General features: G+C 38.2%; 1 protein-coding gene across 3 annotated transcripts in view; it reads left to right on the forward strand.

Annotated features, from left to right (window-relative positions):
- The window catches only part of FMN1 (formin 1), a 190066-nt gene extending 178770 nt beyond the window's left edge, over window positions 1-11296 (forward strand). For all 3 annotated transcript variants that reach the window (XM_060760044.2, XM_060760052.2, XM_060760057.2), the window contains 2 exons: window positions 5089-5173; window positions 6620-11296. In XM_060760044.2, the coding sequence (XP_060616027.2) occupies window positions 5089-5173; window positions 6620-6664 (130 nt within the window). In that variant the 3' untranslated portion in view covers window positions 6665-11296. The remainder of the gene's footprint in view (window positions 1-5088; window positions 5174-6619) is intronic.
- Window positions 11297-24352: the final 13056 nt, after the last annotated feature.

The following is a 24352-nucleotide window of genomic DNA, read 5'->3' on the forward strand; positions in this document are numbered from 1 at the left end:
TTCTCAAGATCTGAACATCTGATTTCCCAAAAAGAGTTTTAGGGTAGGGGTGTGTGATGGTCATTTAATCTTGCACTAAGAAATCAATTACTTGTTTTTCAGTAAAAGATATCAGATATTCATTTAGTTCTTTCAAATTCTTGTATTTTCTACAGCTTATTTTTTCACATTGTGTGACAATCCACTACAGTTTAAAAGCTTGTTAATATTACTGCTGACACCAGCAACCTTTCTTCTCTGTTCTTTCGTATATTTTGACCTTCTTTGCACCACGATGAGTGATCCTAATTCTTCTTTTGAAGAAATTCCCCTTACATATGGTCAGATTTCATGGTTTAAACAAACTGCATTCCTTAAGCTTCTTCCTCGCCCTCCTTCTCAATTCTCGTTCAAGATTCAAGTGTTATTAATGGTCAGTGTCTTCTGTAGAAAATAGATATGAGCTGTGTCCCTCACAGATTAATGCAGCTCATTCAGGTTACATATCTTATCCTTAAAATTCATAAAAATAACAAGAAAATATATTATTTAAGAGGGAAGAGATTTATGCGAATTAAGCATGATGTAAAGTGTAGATATAAGTTTTATTTCATAAAATATCACACTAAAAATGGAATGTTCTAAATAAAATAAGCAAACACTTCTGCATTTCAGGTGGAGAGGTCTGACTGTGGTGTTTTGCATGGTCTTTGTCCTTGAAAATGTTTCAGTTTTAATAGTACTTTGGTTTTCAATTATTTTAAAGTGTGTTTTCATCTGTTTTTACAACTGTTTAGTAAAGTGCACTTAATGCACTAGTGGTCTGCCTGGGATGTCAGCTAGCCTGATGGCAAGTGGGCCAACTTAGAAATTAGGCAATATGTTTACAATTTTAATCACCTTTAAGTAGTTTAAAAATATAATAGAAGTGTCAATATTATTATTGTATGCAACTAAAATTTACATTGTGTTATTGTTTTTAAAAATAATAAAATCATTTTTGACAATGCTTTATATTTAAAAATATAATAAATAAGTCTGGAAAATAATTCCGATTTAGGTTATGTGAGACTGACACAATTGTTATATCAAGTCAGATCTTTACTATTTCTTATTAAAACAAATAAATTATAGCCTTATCGTTGTGGGTGCCCCCCCCCCTTGTCTCCTGGCAACCAATATTTATATCCAGTTCACAACTGATTTAATGTTTTAGTTGCTTTGAGACATTGTACATACTATTAAGAAGGGATGGGAGGCTATATAAAGATACTTTAAATCAAGAAATAAACAGTATATACTGTATATACACTGTATATACACTGCCGGTTAACCTCTACTGCGAATTATTTATTTTACCTCTTTATTTCTTCCACCTCTCTTTTCTTCCACCTTTTATTTATTTTTTATTTTTATTTATTTATTTGGTTTACTTTTACCTCACCCTTCTCACCCCGAAGGGGACTCAGGGCGGCTTACACAACCAAGGCACAATTCGATGCCCATAACATACAGCAGTAATGAAACAAAATAACGCAAATTAACAATCAGCAGCAATACAATTACATCTATACTCACTAAAAACAATAAAACCAATAAAAATTTCATAGAAACCGATATAAACCAATTACTCCTTATTGCCGGTCAGTGTTCGCTATCTCTTAGTTCAGAGTTTCCTTCCACATTTATCAGTCCTGCTGGTCTTATTTGTCTGGTTGTCCTTACCTTTCCTTCTATGTACCAATGCAGGCCATAAGATTTGCCGGGGAGGCCCTTCTCTCGGTCCCACCTCCGTCTCTAGTGTAGTTGGTGGGGACAAGAGAGAAAGCCTTCTTGGAATGCCCTTCCTAAAGAGATTAGGGTATCCTCCACCCTCCAGATTTTTCAGAAACACTTGAAAGCATGGCTTTTTGCACAAGCTTTTAACCATGTGAGTGGCCACTTTTGCACTTTATGAGGACAGATATTACACATAGCTGCTATTTTATAGCTTGTCGTATTTTTAGTGTCTTTAATTAATAGGGGTTTATCACGGTTTTATGTGCAATGGGGATAATTTTATTATTATTATTACCTTTTTTTGTATTTTGTTGTATTTGTATTGTGTTGCACTATTGAGTGTGTTCTGTGAGCTGCCCTGAGTCCCTCTGGAGAGATGATGGTGAGATGCAAATAAAGTTTATTCTTATTTTTATTGTTATTTTAGTAACTCCTGTTTCATGCCATAGTATCTTATTTAACATTTATGAACACAGTCGCCATAATAGCAGAAGAAAATCAAATTTAGCCATTCTTTATATTCTGACTGGCATTCAAGAAAATGCTTGCATGGCCCTTTTCCAATACCATTAGTCACAATTATTGACAAACTTTTCCAGTGTTTTTGCTTATTTCTTTTTAGGAACATCTCCTTTTTTTCATCATATGCAGGCATTCAGTCTTAACTCCCCCATCCCCTCTTCAAACAGGCTTAATTTTACCATTTGTTTACTTTGAAGAACTATTAATAATTAATCAAATTGTATAAAGTTAGATAAGTGCATTACAAGTACTGTATTCTTTTCAGGAGTATAGTAGTTTGCAATGTGTAATAATATATAGATGTACAATATGTACGTTCTTGGAATTTTTGTGAACGTACATCATGATGATTGCTTGTGCCTCCTTGCAATGACATTGTATAAGGAGTGGAATTCAAAATTTCATCAAAGGGTGGAATTCATCAACTTTAAAGAAGCACAGTTCATGGGAAGTTTTATAATCTTGGTCCCAGCTCATAATCTTTATATGTTCCCAAGTATTCAGAGACAAATCTGACTCACATTAATCACATATAACAATATGTTAAAGTCTTTGAGATATAATCAGAGAATGCTTAATTAATGGTAGGGTATTTCTATATCTCTTATCAGCACATTGCTTAAGAGTGATTTTGAAATGAGACCTCTTGAAAGTAATGTGACTCTTTTCTTAAACAAGAGTAATGAAGTTATAGACACTAAACAGCTGTTCAAGAGCAGTTCTACACAAACACAATTTGGATAGGCCATTTAGTTTCTTGAAAATCTTTAGACATGTAGCTAATAAGAAACAATTGCCATCTTTTAATTAAAAAAAGGCAAGAAAAGTACTCTGGCTTTATAAATCACACACCAATTTCCAGTATCATGTCATATTAGATTTTGCCCAAAGAACAGAATCCAGGCATGGGTCTCCAGAAACAGAAACAAATATATTTGTTCTCTTTTTTGTTTTATCATTTTAATTCCACTCATCTCAGTGGCTCTTTACCCTTTCTCTTTTGTCTTACATTCAATCCTGGGTAATACTAAACATAAGTGAACACCTGTCCTGGTTTGTCCCTTGCCAACATGGGTCCCAGTTTGCAGTGCATTTCTCTATGTGATCCTCATTTGTAAGCACGACAAGTATGTTACTAGTAAATAAAATTAAACCAAGAGGAAAATCCAAGCTAGTAATCTTGAGCACAGGCTTACTTATCTGCAATGTGGAAAGAAATTGGGCCATTTATGGAAGATGAGCCACTTCAGTTTTTCTAATACTAAATCCACATTCCTAAATTCCAGTGCTGAGAGCCATGCATGCGATAGAAGATCTCAAGATCAGTAGCAAGTTGCTTCCTTACAGTCCTTTCCCTCCTTCCCACAAATTCCCCCTTCCTGTCCTAATTATTGTTAAGGGATGTTTGGGTTTAAACTTTGGATCAATGTGGGAGGGAAATAATTTTGTCTTGTTTAGGCAAGAATCTGTGTTTCCTTAAAAGGAGCTGTGGTAATACTGAGTTATCCATAGCATCTCCTGGATCTGTTAGGTTGAACTAAAAAGGGGGAAAAACCATTAGGGAGCTTAAGCTACTTCTCTAAGTGGAAAGACAATGTAGAAAAAGGTAAAAGAAGAGGACATTATACATTCGTGTAAAATTATGTAAGATGTGAAAGAAAGAAAAGTTTATCCCGTATAACTCTAGAATTCAGTCATCTTATGAAGTGTTTGCCAGGACAGACAGAAAAGAAGGCATTTGTTCACACAGAGCATAGTTGAACAATCAAATTCACTTCTATATGATGGCCACTAACAGAGATAGAAATCTGGGGATAATAAGGCTCCTTTTAATTTGATCTGGCCAGATAACGTAATTGAAAGGCAAGATATGAATCTTAATAATATATTAAAAAGTAGAAAGAGCCCAAGACCTGTTTGTTCCCATTCAAGTCAGATGCCAGTAGTGCAAAAGCAGGAGCTGAAGGCAACATCCTTCTCGAAACATTATTTCCCAGCAACTATTGATGAAAGTCTTGCTGACTCTGATCCTGAAGACAGCTTATAGCCATGTGACTTGATAGTCTTATTCTCCCTGAAACCACTCCCCTTTTCATCTCAATTTACCTGTCTTTTGTGGCTAGGGATATCCTCCTTTAGTTCCGTTGCCACTATGTCCTCAGGCTGATAAATTATCATGTGAACTGTCCTTTAAAAACCAGAATTGAAAATCACAAGTTACAGAATGATCCTGGATTATGGTATTGTATTGAAAGAATCACAAAGCAGAATTTATAAATGTGAATGTAAATATATTTATTTAAAACATGAAATCATTAAACATACAATTAAAGGAAGAAGTGCTTGAACCTGTGGCTTGGTCACAGTCTTTTGCCCCTTTTTGTAACGTTATTGTGATATGTACCAACAACTCTTTTAAATGTATTAATATTACTATGGCAAGGGAATGTTGCTTTTGTGATCCATTCTGGTAAGCTTTTTATTTTATTTTCATTATTACACAGCAGCTCTGAGAAATGGCTTGATTTGGGACCATAACATGGAGGAAGGTTTAAATCTTTGTTTCCACTGGATCCCAATCCAGATCATACCCATCCAATGGCTGCTGTTCCTCCAGGAGGAAAGCTACAATTGGTGCCTATTATTACGGACTAGTATTATTTTTCTACCTTTTCAGAATGGTTAGTTTGCTTGCTTGTAATGTATGCATGTTCACCTACCAGGCACTGTAGAAAAGAAGCTTTGACATGCTAAACAAATACAATTTCTTTGTTTCTAAAAAGATCTGTTGTTTGTCTTTGGTTTCAGACTCAAAGTGGCTCAAGAATCAGTGAGCAAATTAACTGCAGAAAAGAAAGTGGAAACAAAGAAAATCAACCCTACTGCCAGCCTGGTATGTTGTGTGCTCACAGTGACTCTAGTTTCTAGTGTACTTTTTCATATAAACTGTTGTAGCATTATAATTCCTCCAGAAGACAATTCCTGTTACAGCCTTTCCATATTCAGAGTTTTTTCAAAGCCTTTTTTTTTTTGCAAGGGAACAACAACTGGTGTCAATTCAGAAAATGTCTGAAATACTGTACTAAATTCAGTCTGCAACAAAATGATTCACCAAGGTGTCTCAGTTCTGTCACTTTCTCTCACTCTCTGATTGGAGCCCTTCTTTCATGCTGCACTTTATACACTAAACAATCCCAGGCACTGTTTTTTACAGTATAAATAATCTTGAATTTGTTAAATGGAAAGAAACAAGCTAGAAAAACAGCAACAGAACTTTGTTGTTGTCCATCTCCTACATTTGCCACTCTGTTTATCTGTGAACAAGGCTGCCTTGCTGGGTTGTATCCAATGTAGGCTGATGTTGTTTTTTAATGCACAGAGAAAGAAACATTCTTTTGCCATATTTGGTGTAACCAATAATTGCCAGATAAATAAAGGTGGGTCCAAATTAGCAGAAATAAATGTAAATACAGTGTTTAAATCATATTTAATGGCACTTATTACTGGGGCAGCCTGAACTAAAAGGCAAAGCATATGGGTGATTTGGAAAAAGAGAATATTGGTTATCAGCTTGGACAGTTTATGTATGGAGTTCTTGACTACATTGGTTCCTGTTCATAAGATCCAATATGGCAGCAATTCTCTACATGAGCACAAACTTCCCCATTCTTAGGCAGGCTGAAGGAGCAATCCACAGATAGTAGATTAATCCTTCTTGCCAGGATATTGAGGCAGAAGTTGCCAAAGTTCTAACTCCATTCTAAATGTTGATTCATCACTCTCTGTGCATCAGTTTTGTTTTGTTTTTTCCTTGCCAATCAGTCAGGTTTTCTTTATATCTATTCATCAGTCTTTCTTCATTAAACTTCGTAGGTTTGACAGTGAGAAATGTCCATCAGATTGTTTCTCTTTGTAAGAAAGGGAAGCCACTGCATATAATATGCTTTGGATCATGCCTCTATTTTTTTCTGCTTTTACAACTACATACATATATTTTCCCTATCCAGATTGGTTGTTTGTATTCACATTACTGATTTTCACAGAAATACATTACCATATCATTTTAAATGTAGATGAATTGAGGTGTTCCAGAAACCAATGGAAATATTTTTTGGAGAAATATGTAAAATATGTCTCTATGGAAACTTGCCATTCCTATCTTGGTATGGCACTGCGGGAATTATTTTTTTTCAATGTGGGGGGAAAGGGTTATGTCTACTCTGGTTTTGAACTCCTCCATTCTTCAAGACTGCTAGACCACATACTCTTTGCAATTTGAGAACAGATGGAAAATTAAAGAAAAGAATGATAATAAAGTTCCTTTTTTCTTAAACAACAGAAAGAAAGACTACGTCAGAAAGAAGCCAGTGTGACCACCAACTGAAAGAATACACATGAAAATAATGACAGTGTGACTTAATACCTTGCATGATGCTTCACTGTCCATTCCCAAGAGGGCACCTTATTTTATATGTTATGAAGTTCTGCTTTGCTGTTCTCTTCTTCAGACAATCCACAAAAGACTTCTCGATTCCTTGGCTTGTACAGAAGAGGGAATACTAAGAAACTTGTTTACATGGGTATTATGAAGGATTTTGTAATAGCCCTTCCTTATGTGGCTTAAATGCAGCTCTTTTCCTAAATGTTCTTTGAAGTACTCTATGCAAAATGCACTGATGTAGAAGAGAGGAAAACCTTGTCAGCACCAAGAGAAATCTATATTGTCTTATATTGGCCTGTTGAACCCAGTGCTGGTAGGTTTTATTGAGTCAATAGCTGCTTAAAATGAATTTGATGGCATCCAAAGGATTAACTTTCCCATCTCAAAAATGGTGGAAATTGTGTATCAGGTGGATCCTGTATTTTACTACAATTATTTTTATAGAAACCTCAGTCTATGCCATAAAAGTAGAAATACTGTTTTTGCACATGTGAAGAGAGAAGTCATATCAAAATATTTTATCCTGTTTAAATAATGTATAGATACTGAAGATTCCATTAATCCTTTGGGTTTTTTCCTACTGTCATCTTTATTTTATTTGCAAAGAAAAGGAATATTTTCCATACCAAGATGAGGTCAAGTTAGCAATGTTCAAGAATGCTTTATTTATAGCCATCTAGCTGCAGATGTTTGAATCCATTATTTATCACTAATTATGCCAAAGCCTATATTCCTTGATAGTCAGCACTTTCATATAACTGATCTAGAAAATGTTTACATCATCTTGTTTTTGTGACTGTAGCTGTGTGAGAGAGAGTGAGAGGAAACACACAGACACTCAAACATTGGTACACATGTTGCTCATATAGTTAGGTCTCGGGCCAACAATATGTTCACAGCACCAATGCTATAGAACTTTCTTGTCTTTACCTTTCTCATGCAGCCTCTGGCATTGCACACACAGAAAAAAATTGTTGACAGTTTCCAAGCCCATTGGTGCAGTGGAATAAAGGACCAAGAATGGGAAAGAGAGATCATACCTCTTCTGGTCTGATTTGACAGAAGCAATTCTCCCAGCTTTATTGGACCCTGGCCCTCAAACCTGAATAGAAAGAATGCAGGAATTTTCTTTCATTGTGTTACTATCGCAACTTATGGCAAATTTCAGATGTGTCAGGGTGTCTCCCAATAAGCCACTGCTGGAAAAAAATGAAGGAGTCACACAAGCATGCCCTTAAAATTGCAAGCCAGTGCTTGCAATGCAATTCAGATAAGGCAAAATACAATACTGAATTCTGAAATGTAATTAAATTTAAGCCAAGAAGTGGTTGAGCTAGAAGGAAATTACCACATTTCTGTGTCCTAGAGAAAGCACCAAGATTATCTTCTCCTACTTCCCTGGAGGGAAAGTGATATCCAATAGCATTTTCAATTTTCTGCTTTCAATTTTCTGCATATTTTGCTGCACGATATGACATGTGGCTGTGTACTCATGAATGGCCTTATGCAGATGCCTGGTCTTCTCATTCAGATTTATTGTATACATTCAAAACTCAAAGAAGTGTCACAGAATAGAAAGATTTTTTTTCTTTTTTTAGAAAGTGCCCAGTATCCAGAGATAATGTGAAACTACACAACATTGATTCTGAAGTTAGAATATATTGAACAATAAAAGGAACATAGAAAAAAATATGTCACTTGCAGGATAAATTTATAATAGTCAGATGTTATAAAACAAAAATTTAAAAAAATTTCATATAATCCATGTGTTGTTTTAGGAAGACTTTCAGTATTTTCCTTAACAAAATTGTGTAGTTGTAAGAGAAAACAATATGAAACATTTAACTTCCTATTTATCTTATCCCATGAAAATTAAAGGAAGAAGTTCTAAGATACCACATTTTATATCAGCAATTAATAGGTTGTCGTTGTTGATGTTCAGTTAAGGTGTTCTGAATATGGAGCAATTGTAGACATTACAGTGCAGATATCCTTAAGATATGCAAAAACATATTTTTACAAAAAAAATAATAATAATCACAGTACTATTTTTAGATCGCCTGAGAATAGTCTGGATTGATCCATCTATTGTGCTATGAGTCCATATAAACCCATGTACCTAGTTGATCTCATATATAAATCAAGGGCAGGTTTGGGGTCATTTTACAAACAAATCTTTTCCTGTATTGTCGAAGGCTTTCATGGCCGGAATCACTGGGTTGTTGTAGGTTTTTCCGGGCTATATGGCCATGTTCTGGAGGCAATTTTTCTCCTGACGTTTCGCCTGCATCTATGGCAAGCATCCTCAGAGGTAGTGAGGTCAGTTAGAAGTAGGAAAATGGGTTTATATATCTGTGGAATGACCAGGGTGAGACAAAGGACTTTTTTCTGCTGGGGCTAGCTGTGAATTTGTCTCACCCTGGTCATTCCACCCAGTCCTTTGTGGTAATGTCAAGAGGTAGAGAAACTAGCACCCTATTACTCCCTCTTGCCCAAACTGGAGAAATGCAACCTTCCCTCCTTCCTCACCATTTTTCCACCTGAGCAGTATATAGCAGCAACATGGGGAAGCCTGAATAATGTGGTGAACCTGCCCTTTTGGGTGCTTGAGACGGCATGGAATGGCAGTCGCCTTGTCAGTGTCTTAGCCTGCAGTCTCTGTTCCAGCATTAATCTATGGATTAGTCAACTCAGGTTTTTTTGGGTTGGTTTTTTTGTCAGTTTTTATTTAACTTCTATATGAGTATACTAAATCATCAGGTGACTTGATCTAAACTCATTAACACTGATACTTTGATCATATAGTTGCATTCTGTTAGTAAAAATGTATTACTAACATCAACTGGATTCATGAGATATTAATGGGTGAAATATAGCAATTGGGCCTGATCCAAAGTATGGCTCTCATTAAGGAAGACCTAAAATAATATGTACAACTTATATGAGAGGTGACTAACAGGCCCCATTCATTTCAGTAGGTCTCTTATAGTTGGAACTAGAATTGGATTTACCATGGACTGCATAAAGAGATTGAGTTGCATTTGGAGGCTATATTATGTAAAGATTATATGGCAGTGAGGGAAAATAAATCAGCTTCAGTATCTGATTCATGATACAGCAGTTCTAGCAGTACAGAGAGCATTGAACACTTTTTAATTCATAGTTGTTATTATTTGCTATCAGGTCAGCTTTGATTTATGAAAAACCCATGATCACTAGTTTTCATTACATTTAATCCACTGAGGACAATGGAATTTAAAATTTAAAAGGGGCATCTGGGATTATTTATACTCCTTCATGTAAATGTGTAGATAATATGTGTAGAAATGTACTGAGAAAACGGCTGAAACCAGAAGTCTGAGTGAATGCCCATGACTGTCTACAAAGTGCCTATGACTGTTTGGTAAGTCAGTCTATATTGTCAGCTTCAAGTGGTGTGGCATTTCTTGTACTTTATTCAAACACACAGGAAATTAATTCCCCTCAACTTCAGGTAGGAAATACATACAGAAAGCTATCATACTGTGATACATTTACCATGTATGTGATGAAGTAATGTTTTGCCAATGTCATGTCAGATCAGTCAGTAATGAGTTACACATTTATGGGTAGCAGAACTCATTGAGGCTGGTCTTCCAGTTGTGTGGTATATGCTGAATTTCTGCAAGCTGATGGCCTCTAGGTATGGTCAAGTGTGATGAAAGTTGTAGTCCAACACATCTAGTGGGTGCAAGATGGAGAAGGCTGTTATGACTATAACTGACAGGAGAAGCTGTGTTTTTCTTACTCCTTTACATAGTGTCATAAACACACATTAATTTGTTACTTTTGCTGCTGCTATTGCTATAATGTATGCTCAGAAAAGACACTAAGACAGTAAAACAAAGGATTCAGCTCAAGGTATTTTCTGCCATGGTTTTCTATAAAGCAGTTGGCCATGCTCATTCCAAAATTATTATTATTGAAGGTAGTGCTATAGGAATACAAACACCAAAGTATGTGTGTTAATATTTTGGAACTCAGAATGGAAACCTTATTTTGCTGGATGGTCCTCTTTAATACTTTAGTATGCAACTGTTTATTTGTATACATTGAGAGAGTTTAACCATTTAAATTTTAAGACACTTGAATCCAGAGAACCTGCTACTCCCATATCTCCTTGAAATTATTTCAAGCCTCACAAAAAGAGTGCCACATGCATGGGGATCAATGACACGTACATGATCCACCCCAATGTGAGCAATTGTGGTTTGCACATAAAACTGAATATTGGAACCTCAGCTATTGCATTTTATTCTACCAGTGCACACATAGAATGTGGCAATTACTTTATCATGATTAACCTGTATTTTTATGATGTATTTTGGAGAGTTATGATATCAGATTATATTTATAGAATTTGGAAATGAGAGGTATAAAGTTGTTGGAGGTATAAAGTTGTTTGGGAATATAGACATTTAAATCTATTGGGAACAGTGGGAGATGAAAGTAAACCAAAAATATTTTAAAATGTAATTTTGATTCATCCCTTGTAAACAATGCCTAGTAAAATATGTGCAAAATGTTTTTAAAAAATGTTTGTCATTTATTTTTGTAATATATATGGTAGTGAAATGATGGCTCCAATTATGTATTTATTGTTTTCATAAAAGGTGTTGGATCCAGGGTAAGATCCTCCTATTACAGAAGGGCTGAATGTCCTATGGAGACTGACAATCCCAAAAAGGAAGTTCATTTTTGTCACTTTCTCATCAGTTCCAGAAGGATCTCCTTCTCTCAAAACTAGTATTTAGAGAAAAACAGGGGGAAGGTAAAATTGCCAAAAATATATTTCTTCATTATTGAACACACAAGATCTTTAATTCCAACAATTTATTCTTAAAAGACAACCAAGATCTGAAACAACCAAACGTGGTATTAAATTTCTGCAGGTGGAACTATATTTCAGCTCCATCTATCCTAGAATGTGTCCTGAGAAGTGCAACCAAAATGATCAAAGGTATCAAAGCCAAGTGCTATGATAAAAGAGTGTGGGATAGGTAAAGGTTGTCCCCTGACATTAAGTCCAGTCATGTCTGACTCTGGGGTGTGGTGCTCATCTCCATTTCTAAGCCGAAGAGCCAGCATTGTCCATAGACACCTCCAAGGTCATGTGGCCGGCATGACTGCATGGAGCACTGTTACCTTCCCGCCGGAGCGGTACCTATTGATCTACTCACATTTGCATGTTTTTGAACTGCTAGGTTGGCAGAAGCTAGGGCTGACAGCGGAAGCTCACGCCGCTCCCCGGAATTCGATCAACAAGCTCAGCAGCTCAGAGCTTTAACCCACTGTGCCACCGGGGGCTCCATGTGGGATAGCCATGTTTAAATATTTGAAAGGATGTCACTGTGAGGAGGGGGCAAGCTTGGTTTCTGCTGCTCTAGAGACTAGGAGCAATGGATTCAAATTGCAGGAAAAGAAATTTGATGTAAACATCAAGAACTGACTGTAAGAACTGTTTGGCAGTGGAATATTCTGCCTTGGGCATGGTGGGGTTTCCTTCTTTAGGGTTATTTAAGCAAAGGCTTTATGGCCATCTATCAGGAGTAATTTGACTGTATATTGCTGCATGCCAGGGGCTAGACCAAATGGCCATGGTGGTCTTTTCCAACTCTGTGATTCTATGATCTTCCAGGACTCAAAGTTTGGCTGCAATTGTATCTTCTCCATGGCTATTCAGTATTATTTATTTATTTAAAACATTTATATTCTGCCCTTATCACCCCGAAGGGGACTCAGGGTGGAGCACAACATACAAATGACAAACATTAAATGCAAGTGCATAAATAGATTCTACACATACATAAGCATTAAAAATATTTATTTGGACACTACAAAATACTGTTTCGCCGTCGCAGTCATCCAGAACCAGTCTAGTTAGCATAGTGAGATTTCTTATTGCGGTCTTATTGCACTGTCCCGAAAGCTTGGTTTCACAGCCAGGTTTTTACCATTCTTCCAAAGGACCGGAGGGAAGAGGCTGATCAAATTTCACCCGGAAGGGAGTTCCATAGCCGAGGGGCAATCACTGAGAAGGCACTGTGACAGTGGCAGGATGGAGAGCATGGCCTCCCCGGAGGATCTTAATCTCTGCAATGGAGATTAAGGAGTTGCATTTGGACAGGTATTTTAAGGAGACTGGAGAAGGGTTTGGATGTGTAACCATATCCAGTCATAGACCAATGACAATCTGCTGAGATCCAGGTCTTGACAGATACTATAACCATGCTTCTCTTATCTCCCTATCAAAAACCAATGCCCGTGAAATGGGGCACGACTGAATAAATTGTGAGTCTTGGCAGAGGAGTGTGGCTTTGATTGTTGGGGAGAGAAGAAGAGAAAATGGTGCACCCTTGGTATCCACTAGATTTTGGTTCCAGAACTGCCACTTCTCTCTGGATTCCAAAATCTGTGGATGCTCAAGTCCCATTATATACAATGACATATATAAAGTGGTATAATCAAAGATTTGTATTTTAGGTTTGTAAAAAATAGTTTCAGGCCATGGACAATTGAATCTGTAGATTCAGAATCTTTGAAATTATTTTGAAAAGACATGAGTAGGTTTACATTGTATATGCCTATGCCTTTAACAGAATGCAATACAATAAATGTTATACTTGCCCTGCTTTCAGAGTGCATGACTGCTCCTGTACTGCTGTTACACATGTGTGGGCTTCTCTGTTCATTGTAGGGGTGAGAGTCAAATAGCATGCATAACAATAAAATCCAAGTGTGGATTCTTATTGTTCATCACATAAAAGGAAATAAGATATTCCAAGTGGAAGTCATCAATGTTTGCGTTGAAGCTGCCACAGTGAATGCAGTTTGCGGAACTGCTGAAGATCTTCTCATCTAGTAATCATGCACTGCTGTAATCCCTGTGAATTTTAAACTGTTTACACCTTGAACATCTCTGCCAATTTACGACACATCCATTTTCCCCTGGTGATAATGAACTTTCCTGTCCCATTTTCTTTCTAGCAGCCCCAAGATATCTGTAGTATGTCCTTAATATGTTCCAATTTAAAGTATTGGTTTCTGACATAGATCATCACATCTGGTTACTAGCCAGATGCTACAGATTAGTATAGGATGAATAGCACTGATACTAGCTAGCAATTGCAGCCCTGCTCTCTAAGCTTAACTGGGCTGGGAGAATTCTCTTCCTCGTCATCAATTGTGCATAATGCAGAGGAAGAAATAGATGAGTGTCCCCAATAAAGCTATCTAAAACAATGTAAATGATATTCCATGCTATACTCTTCTAGGATAGTGCAATGGTTTGAGTTGTTCAACAGGGCAGGGTGAGAGATCCTGGTTCAAGTCCTGCTGAGCTAGGAAATTAATTGGATGACATTGGCCTAGTCATCTCTTCTGTCCAGATCTACAACACTTCATTCTTTTGAGGGGGAGAAAGCCAGGAGAAAGAATGAAAGGCAAGTAGTCTTGATCTTATTGGAGAAAAGCTAAGTGTAACTAATCTAAGTGCAACTAATAAAATGTGGATGATCATTGCTTGTCTGGGATAACCCCCTAGTATTTGTCCTATGACCAACATATTTTCTTCATCTGTTAAAACCAATTGTCACTCTCAACAAAGTAAACTCACTGCATGAATGATACTAACACAAATTTTGATTTATCAGGTTTATGAAGTTTCAATGGTTGGGACTTAACAATTGGATGTAAAAAGCTTTCATCAGCACTATTCTCAGTTATGTTTAATTCTTCTCTGTGTTTCTTTTAAAACCCTTAATGTGCATTAATCAATATATTAAAGTGGCAATTACTTAAAATTATTTCAGAACCTATCAAAATTCCAAATTAAAATTATAACCATGTAATCTTTTGGGGGTGCTTTTAGCATTGTTTTTTATACAAACTGCATGCAAAAATGGTGATCTGTTAGAATCCCATGCTTCTTATTTTGTGAAATATTCATTTGGCTGCTGTAATGGATTGTGAATGACAGCTTTATTTAACGGAAAGTCTAAAAATTTAATTGTGTGTTTACTTAAACATAAGTACTGTTACATTCCATCCAGGGTAAACATAACCTTGTTGGGATAACCAATTCAAAAATGAATTTGGGAGCCATCAATGCAATCTACATATCTATGGGCCAGTTGTATGGAATGTGCAAGAATAGGTTTCCACTGTATTGCTCTTAGCTGAGCTCCTTTTACAGTAGCGTTATTCCAAAACAGCCCACTTGCTTGGCTGGTTCTGACAGTTCTGTTTAGTCTGAGAAGATTTTTTTTGTCCTGAGCCTATTAACATTTCCCAGTTATTCAGAGCCCCTTTCTGGAGTGTTCTGTTTATTTAATAACACTTACCGACAGTAGGACAGGATCTAAATGGAACGTAAACCACTAGTGTTTCTAACACTTCTCCTGACTTTTTGTATTCTGATTTTTTCAATCACTTCCTAATTCCTTATAGTCCAATTGATAAATTTGATTCAATGAATGGTTTAAAATGCCATCAAACCTTGAGAGAGAGCACCACTGAACCAACAAATGAGAGATTATAGGAATTTAAATCCAACCACTTCTAAAGGGCCACAAGTTACCTATTCCTGGTACAAAGTATGTGTAGTGCCTCTGAATGCCTTGCGTCAATTACGTCTACTTCATGACTATCCCACTGAAGCTACCTTGAATTGATCCCATTCTGGGGTGAAAGGTGAGATATAAGTGCAATAAACAAACAAACAAACAAACGTGTTGTGTTGTTGTTCATTCGTTCAGTCGTCTCCGACTCTTCGTGACCTCATGGACCAGCCCACGCCAGAGCTCCCTGTCGGCCGTTACCACCCCCAGCTCCCTCAAGGTCAGTCCAGTCACTTCAAGGATGCCATCCATCCATCTTGTCCTTGGTCGGCCCCTCTTCCTTTTGCCTTCCACTTTCCCCAGCATAATTGTCTTCTCTAGGCTTTCCTGTCTCCTCATGATGTGACCAAAGTACTTCAACTTTGTCTCTAGTATCTTTCCCTCCAGTGAGCAGTCGGGCTTTATTTCCTGGAGGATGGACTGGTTGGATCTTCTCGCAGTCCAAGGCACTCTCAGAACTTTCCTCCAACACCACAGCTCAAAAGCATCGATCTTCCTTCGCTCAGCCTTCCCTAAGGTCCAGCTCTCACATCCGTAGGTTACTACAGGGAATACCATAGCTTTGACTAGGCGGATCTTTGTTGCCAGTCTGATGTCTCTACTCTTTACTATTTTATCGAGATTGGACATTGCTCTCCTCCCAAGAAGTAAGCGTCTTCTGATTTCCTGGCCACAGTCTGCATCTGCAGTAATCTTTGCACCTAGAAATACAAAGTCTGTCACGGCCTCCACGGTTTCTCCCTCTATTTTCCAGTTGTCAATCATTCTTGTTGCCATAATCTTGGTTTTTTTGACGTTTAGCTGCAGCCCAGCTTTTGCGCTTTCTTCTTTCACCTTGATTAGAAGGCTCCTCAGCTCCTCCTCGCTTTTGGCCATCAGAGTGGTGTCATCTGCATATCTGAGGTTGTTAATGTTTCTTCCAGCAATTTTCACCCCAGCTTTGCATTCATCCAGCCCCACATATCGCATGATGTGTTCTGCATACAAGTTAAAAAGGTTGGGTGAGAGGATGCAGCCTTGCCGTACGCCTTTCCCAATCTTGAACCAGTCTGTTGTTCCGTGGTCAGTTCTTACTGTTGCTACTTGGTCCTTGTACAGATTCCTCAGGAGAGAGACAAGGTGGCTTGGGATGCCCATCCCACTAAGAACTTGCCACAATTTATTATGATCCACACAGTCAAAGGCTTTAGAATAGTCAATGAAGCAGAAATAGATGTTTTTCTGAAACTCCCTGCCTTTCTCCATTATCCAGCGGATATTGGCAATCTGGTCTCTCGTTCCTCTGCCTTTTCTAAACCCAGCTTGAACATCTGGCAACTCTCGCTCCATGTATTGCTGGAGTCTTCCTTGCAGGATCTTGAGCATTACCTTACTGGCATGAGAAATAAGGGCCACTGTACGGAAGTTTGAGCAGTCTTTTGCATTTCCCTTTTTTGGTATGGGGATATAAGTTGATTTTTTCCAGTCTGATGGCCATTCTTGTGTTTTCCATATTTGCTGGCAAATGGCATGCATCACCTTGACAGCATCATCTTTTAAGATTTTAAACAGTTCAGCTGGGATCCCGTCGTCTCCTGCTGCCTTGTTGTTAGCAATGCTTCTTAAGGCCCATTCAACCTCACTCCTCAGGATGTCTGGTTCTACAACAGGTGTTGTAGAATATGCTAAATATGTTAGTGCCATCTATGTCACTGAGAAAAGCTATTTTTCCACTGTTATCAATATGATTCAGTCATAATATTTTATTATTAATAATATTCTTAAGAAATAAATACTGTACCATTAGATTGAAGCCTTGTGTTCTCATTCATAAACACATTTAAAATTTGTGGACTTTTAAGCTCATATTTTCTATATGACCATTGTCTAATACCAGCAATGCATAATCTATCCATCATACCTCATCATGAACATGCATTAGGCGGCCTTATAGGTATCATTTTTTCCTTTGACGTTCTTCATTTTAAGTAAGCAAGCTAGGGTTTTTATGAATGGTGTTTCTATCCACACCTTTGTTTTTCTTTTTTTAAGCCTAGCAAATAACTCCTAACCACAATGTTATCCAGAAGAGAGAGTCAAGTATGCAGTGGTCTTTCACAATGTAACCTTCCCCCTCTTTTGTTACTTCCATGTATGAGATCATGTGCAATTAAATGCCATTTTGCCCATAGAGATTTAAGATTAAATTCCTTTCATGCTGCTGTCATTTTAGAACTTCATCAAAAACGTAAAACATGGTGTCTCAAGTCTCATTCAGAGAATCAGTTTATGCTTTATGTATGCATAGTTCAGTTGGGTAAACGGTTTTGTTGGCTTGGAGTCTTAAGAAGATTTTTTCATGATTCAATACAGTGTAGATACCATTGCAAATTATAATTGGTAGCACAATCCTTGCATGTCTATTCAGATCTCACTAAATTCAATGGTATTTTAATGTGTTCGAGAGTGCTGTCTCAATAATTTTACCATATAGAAGAAAATGCACATATTTATTGAGCAAAGAAGCTAGTTTTATCTTCCTTTTTAAGGTGATAGTCCAGATTAGGAAAAGCAACATGGTGCTTGATGTTCTGTTTTACAACTTACAACTTTTTGCCAACTGATGTTTTTGAGTTATTTTTTTTACAGTTGCCAGAAAGCACTTTAAATTAATCCAAATGTGTTATAGCTAAGTGTAAATCAAACATTTCCAGGAATGGACACAACTGTCATGCTAGCATTTATGAGTAACCATGCAATTGCACTCCTAGCCCCCACTAAAACCAAATATAGTGTTCTGAATCCCAAGAGTGGACCCAAACTGCAAACTTGCATGTACAAATAAAGTATAAACTCATCCAGTACAGAATGACTCCCAATTCTCGGATCTGCTTTTTGGTTGACACGGAGTCTTGTTTGTATAAAGGTTCAATTTGACCTCACAACCTCTGAGGATGCCTGCCACAGATGCAGGTGAAACGTCAGGAGAGAATGCTTCTAGAACATGGCCATACAGCCCAAAAAACCTACAACAACCCAGCCCAATTTACTTCAGTGACACAACTCAATAATTACTGAAAGACCAAGGTTTTCCTGTCAATCATCTGAACAATGTCATGGATAAAATATTTTAGGAATGTTACAAGAAGACCATTGTGACACTTTTTTTTTTGCAAATTGATAGCAGTATTAGCTAATGCAAATGGATTTTGTCCTCACCATGTTAACATCTGCAAGTTAAGATCAAAATATTCATCTGTATGAAATCATCATCTTCCTTGGCATGCAATAAACACATTCCTCTGTGCTTGAATAAATACATATTATAAGCAACTCTTCCCAATTTGCATGTGATAGGAAACACAGAAACTGAACAAAGGAAAATATTGTTATGTGGAAAGCATAAGTGCCCTGTACACTTCTTTCATTTAACATATAATAGCAGAGCTGGGAATGTAACCTTTTTACAAAGTAATTCATTGAGTAACTAGCCCCAGAGTTTAAAAAATGGTTGCATTTAAGTTTTTTTTTAACTCATAGGTAATCCCTCGTGGCTGAGTATGATTGTCTTCCAAGGATAGAGTCTTGGCAGTGGATCTGTAGGTGGCTGTAGAGACCTATTCTGGATCCACGTGGTCTTTCACATTGAGGACATAGATTTCCAGATGAAAGGTGGACATGGCAAGTGTTTATTTGGCGTGTCTTCCTCTCTGCATGTTTCTTCCCTTTTGCCCTCTATTTGTACCCCTTCAAAATCTATAGTACCATTGGTAACAGCTGACCTCATGATCTTTAGAAACTAGATAGCATCAGTGCAAACCTAACGTTTACCATCTGAATCAGATTTGTGGCAGAATTGGCAAAAGGTACATTTTTGCATTGCAGTTGTCTACATTTGCAATTAACTTTTGTGCACTGGACCGGAGCCACAGCAAAATCATGCCCCCAAGACCCATCCCGGTGAGTCGTCCCAGAAGGATACCATTATCGATGGGGTCCGAGCAGATGTCTCCCAGCTTCACCAACTGAGAACTACCCTCCAGGAAGGACTGGAGCCACAGCAAAACCATGCCCCCAAGACCCATCCCGGTGAGTCGTCCCAGAAAGATACCGTGATCGATGGTATTGAAAGCCACTGAGATATCCAAGAGAGCCAATAGGGTCACATTCCCCCTGTCCAGTTCCCTTCGGAGGTCATCCACCAAGGCAACCAAAGCCATCTCGGTACTGTGCCCAGGCCTGAAGCCAGACTGCAATCGAGCTAGAAAATCGGTATCATCTAGGAATCCCTGAAGCTGTGAGGCAACCACCCACTCCAGTACCTTGCCCAGAAAAGGAAGGTTGGAGAATGGTCTGTCGTTATTCAGCACAGAAGGGTCAAAGGAGATCTTTTTAGTAATGGTATTACCACCTCCTGCTTCAAGCAGGACAGGAATTTCCCTTGGCCCAACGAGGCATTTACGATAGAAACAAACCAATCCAGCAACCCATCTCTAGCCAGTTTGCCTAGCCAGGAGGGGCAAGGGTCCAGAGCACAAGTGGTTGCTCTCACAGCCCCAAGGATCCCGCAGACACCATTAGGAAGAACAGGACGAAAAGAACAATCTGCATTTTATGCTGGTGAAAATAGCAGTTTCTTTTGGATACTTTTTAACTAGAGCTACTTCTTTGAAGATGGCAAGTTATTCCACAAAGATTTCCAGACATCTTTCTTTGGGTTTTGAGTGATTTTTGGAGTCTATGATCTTTAGAAACTAGATAGCATCAGTGCAAACCTAACGCTGACCATCTGAATCAGATTTGTGGCAGAATTGGCAAAAGGTACATTTTTGCATTGCAGTTGTCTAAATTTGCAATTAACTTTTGTGCACTGGGGAATTTGAGTGATTCTGGAATCTGTACTACACAAAAAAATATTTTTCCCAAATGGTACTTTGTGATTTGTACCCTCTAAGTGATCCACTTTGGTGGAAATAGTTCTTTGTTGTCCTACATTTTCAGCTGCTTTTAAAATGTCCCAGTTTCACTCTCCTCCCAGTTTTCCTTCTGCCTTCAGTTTACTTCAATTGCTGCAAACTGAATACAAAATGCAAAAGTAAAATATGATCAACTCAGCAGGGGATAGAAGAGAGGACCAGTGAAATATTTCCCTTTCCTGTACATTTGGGCCCCTTCTATACTGCCATATAATCTAGATAATACATGTTATTTGCTTTGAACTGGATTATATGAGTCTACACTTCCATATGATCCAGTTCAAATCAGACAATCTGGATTTTATATGGCAGTATACAAGGGGCCTGAGACAAAAGCAAACTTACACAGCTTGTTCTAACTTATCCACATTTCCACATTAATAACTTTTTCCATCTTGACCTTGCTTGGCCATATGTATTCCAGTTTTCATCTGTAAATGTTGGAGGACATGGGAATCTAAACTCAAACAGTGAATAGGTACATGTTGGTTTATCAGTACCAGCAGGCTACTGACTCCTTGGCTCAAGTATTGTATTATTAATTACTGTGTAAATCTCGCTTTGTTTGGAGAACTAGACACTCAGGCATGTTAGTCTTTTTGTACCTAAAACTTTATAAGTACTGCAAAGTTTTGATCATGCTATAAAGTCAGCCATTTCAGTATCACACAACTGTTGGTTTGCAGTGCAATATTCTGTGAATGCCATTAAACAAACAATACCAACCTGTCTCAAAAACAGACCTCAAGAGACCAGTAAAACTGGGCACGATGGAATGATGCTATATTGAACCTGAAATGCTGTCTTGGGTAATTCTGTTCAGTCTGAAGCAAGAGTTGAATGTCTCTTTCCCCCGGTTCTTCCACAGGCAGTTTCAGTACAGTGAGGAGTGGAATAGTAGAGGCCAAGTTGCTTAACCGTCTCCTGTCCTGCCATTTTCCTGCTTAAACTCTGCCAGTGGTATTTCATATTTCATGGTCATTCATACATTAAAAGTTATCACTTGATGCTTTGCTCACCAAATATTGAAAACAAACATGCAAAATAACTTTGAAAGTCTGCCTTAAATCTTTATATTTAAGTGGATTGGGGAAAGCTGTTTAACTATGTTTCAGTGCACTTATTCTAAGACAAGGTTTTTGTTGTTATTCATTCAGTCGCTTTTGACTCTTCGTGATTTCATGGACCAGCCCACATCAGAGCTATCTGTCGGCCGTCACCACCCCAGCTTCTTCAAAGTCAAGCAAGTCACTTCAAAGATAACATCCATACATCTTGTGACCTCATAGACCAGCCCCTCTTCCTTCCATTTTCCCCAGCATCATTGTCTTCTCTAAACTTTCCCGTCTTCTCATGATGTGGTCAAAGTACTTCATCTTTGCCTCTAATATCCTTCCCTCCAAGGAGCAGTCGGGATTTATTTCCTTAAGTATGGATTGGTTGGATCTTTTTGCAGCCCAAGGCACTCTCAGAATTTTCCTCCAACACCACAGTTCATCTATCTTCCTTTGCTCAGTCTTCCTCATGGTCCAGCTCTCACATCCATAGGTTACTACAGGAAAACCATTGCTTTAACTATGTGGATCTTCATTGCTAGTGTGATGTCTCTACTCTTCACTATTTTATCGAGATTGGACATTGCTCTCCTTCCAAGAAGTAAGCATTTCCTGATTTCCTGGCTGCAGTCTGCATCTGCAGTAATCTTTGCACCTACAAATACAATGTCTGCCACGGCCTCTACGTTATCTCCCTCTGTTTTCCAGTTGTCAATCATTCTTGTCATAATCTTGGTTTTTTTATGTTTAGCTGCAACCCAGCTTTTGCGCTTTCTTCTTTCACCTTGGTTAGAAGGCTCCTCAGCTCCTCCTCGCTTTCGACCATCAAAGTGGTATCATCTGCATATCTAAGGTTGTTAATGTTTCTTCCAGAGATTTTCATCCCAGCCTTGCATTCGTCAAGCCCCGCACATCACATGATGTGTTCTGCATACAAGTTGAATACGTTGGGTGAGAGTATACAATCCTGCCATATGCCTTCCCAATCTTGAACCAGTCTGTTGTTCCTAACAACAACAACAACAACAACAACAACTTTATTCTTGTATCCTGCCATCATCTCCCCAAAGGGACTCAGGGTAGCTTACACATGGCACAAGGTGCCTAAGAACAAAACATAATATAAAGCACAGTATAAAATACAGTTGAATAAAACATAAGGCATATAAAACAACAACTTAAGACTTAATTAAAACAGCACTCATCAACCAATGGCGGTAAACTATTGTAAATGTGGCCAGGCTGTAAACAATAGGACAAGGGAATGGGATAAGTGCAGAGCTGTAACCATAGTATGAGGGCATGAGATGAAGTGCAAGACTGCATAACTACTGCATAGAACAATTAGGGACTAGGCATTCTCAAAAGCTTATTTGAACAGCCAGATCTTCAGGTCCCTATGGAAGGAGGACAGTGTGGAGACCTGCCTAATCTTCCTGGGGAGGGCATTCCAAAGCCCCATTGAGAAGGCCCTCTGCCTCGTCCCCACCAACTGTGCTTGTGACGATGGTGGGACCAAGAGGAGGGCCTACCCGGCAGATATTTGTATCAATTTATTGATCTACCCTTGAGAGAGGCTTGGTCAGAAAGGAATGTGGTGAAGCAATTGATAATGGGCTGAAATGGATCTTGACATTCATATAATAGTGCCAGTCCAGATAAAGATAAAGCGTGCTCAAAGTGTTGGGCATTCCAATGGGTATTACAGGGGTGGGCCTGGTTTGGGAGCATGGAGAAGGAAATGTTTCCAAAGATAATCCAAATCATATGAGATAAAACAGGAAAAAGGACCCAGAATAATCTTTTATTCATACTTCCCTATACGTATAATGTGTAATATGACTCATAGAACATAGACAGATAGAACTAAACACTAAACATTTCTTGGGGATGAGCTGTGGTGGCACAGTGGGTTGAACTGCTGACCTGAAGGTTGGTGGTTCGAATCCGTGAGATGAGAGGAGCTCCTATCTGTCAGCTCCAGCTTCCCATGCGGGGACATGAGAGAATCCTCCTGTAGAATGGTAAAACATCCAGGTGTCCCTTGGGCAACATTCTTGCAGACGGACAATTCTCTCACACCAGAAACAACTTGCAGTTTCTCAAGTCACTTGTGACAGGAAAAAACAATCTTGGAGGTCCACAAGAAACTTTTGCTTCAAAAAGGGCTCTGTGACTGAAAAAGTTTGGGAACCCCTGCTGTAGAGCATTGCTTCTTAAACTATAAGTCCTGACATCAAATGGGGTCCAATTAGCTGAATGTTGTGGATGTGAAAAATGTGGCAACAGTAAAAGGTTTCTGAATGCCACCTATTGGCTGCTTCAGACATCTACATGAAAGTTAGCAAAAAGGTGCAGTGTTTACAGTGAACTCTGCATAAAATGCTTCAGCTATACATCATAAAAAGGGAAATCTGCCTATTTAACAAGCCTTGCACATGCTGATTTATTATCAGTAAATGATTGATCCCCCCCCCCAACACACACACACACACACAAATACACTATTTTATATATTTATATAACTGGGATTAAAAAAAATCCAGGTGGTAAGGGGTTATGAGTGGAAAAGGTTTAAGAAGCTCTGGTGTATTACTTATCTACAGTTATTGATATGCTACATCAGCTATTGAGTTACGTATGTTAGTTATGTATACAAAACTAAGTAGCCTGTGTAGAATATCCATGACTGTAACTAAGTCTCTCTTGTCCTGATCCCTCAACCCAAGCTCACCTTAACTGCCAGCACCTATGAAAGAAGTCTGTTAAACTGCCAATCTGAGGGCTAAGAGAATAATGTTTCTAACCTCTTCCAATCAATGAACAAATCTGATGGGAAGCTTCCTGCTTCTGATTGTCGCTAGTTAGCTGGAAATGTCATCCTCCTTGCACTTCAAACAGCAAAGGCAGACCTCCTTCAACCAATGGATCTGCTGGCTCTTAAGGTCATCTAGGATGACATTT

This window comes from Anolis sagrei, chromosome 1 (assembly GCF_037176765.1).
Source record: "Anolis sagrei isolate rAnoSag1 chromosome 1, rAnoSag1.mat, whole genome shotgun sequence".
In the NCBI taxonomy this organism is placed as follows: Eukaryota; Metazoa; Chordata; class Lepidosauria; order Squamata; family Dactyloidae; genus Anolis; species Anolis sagrei.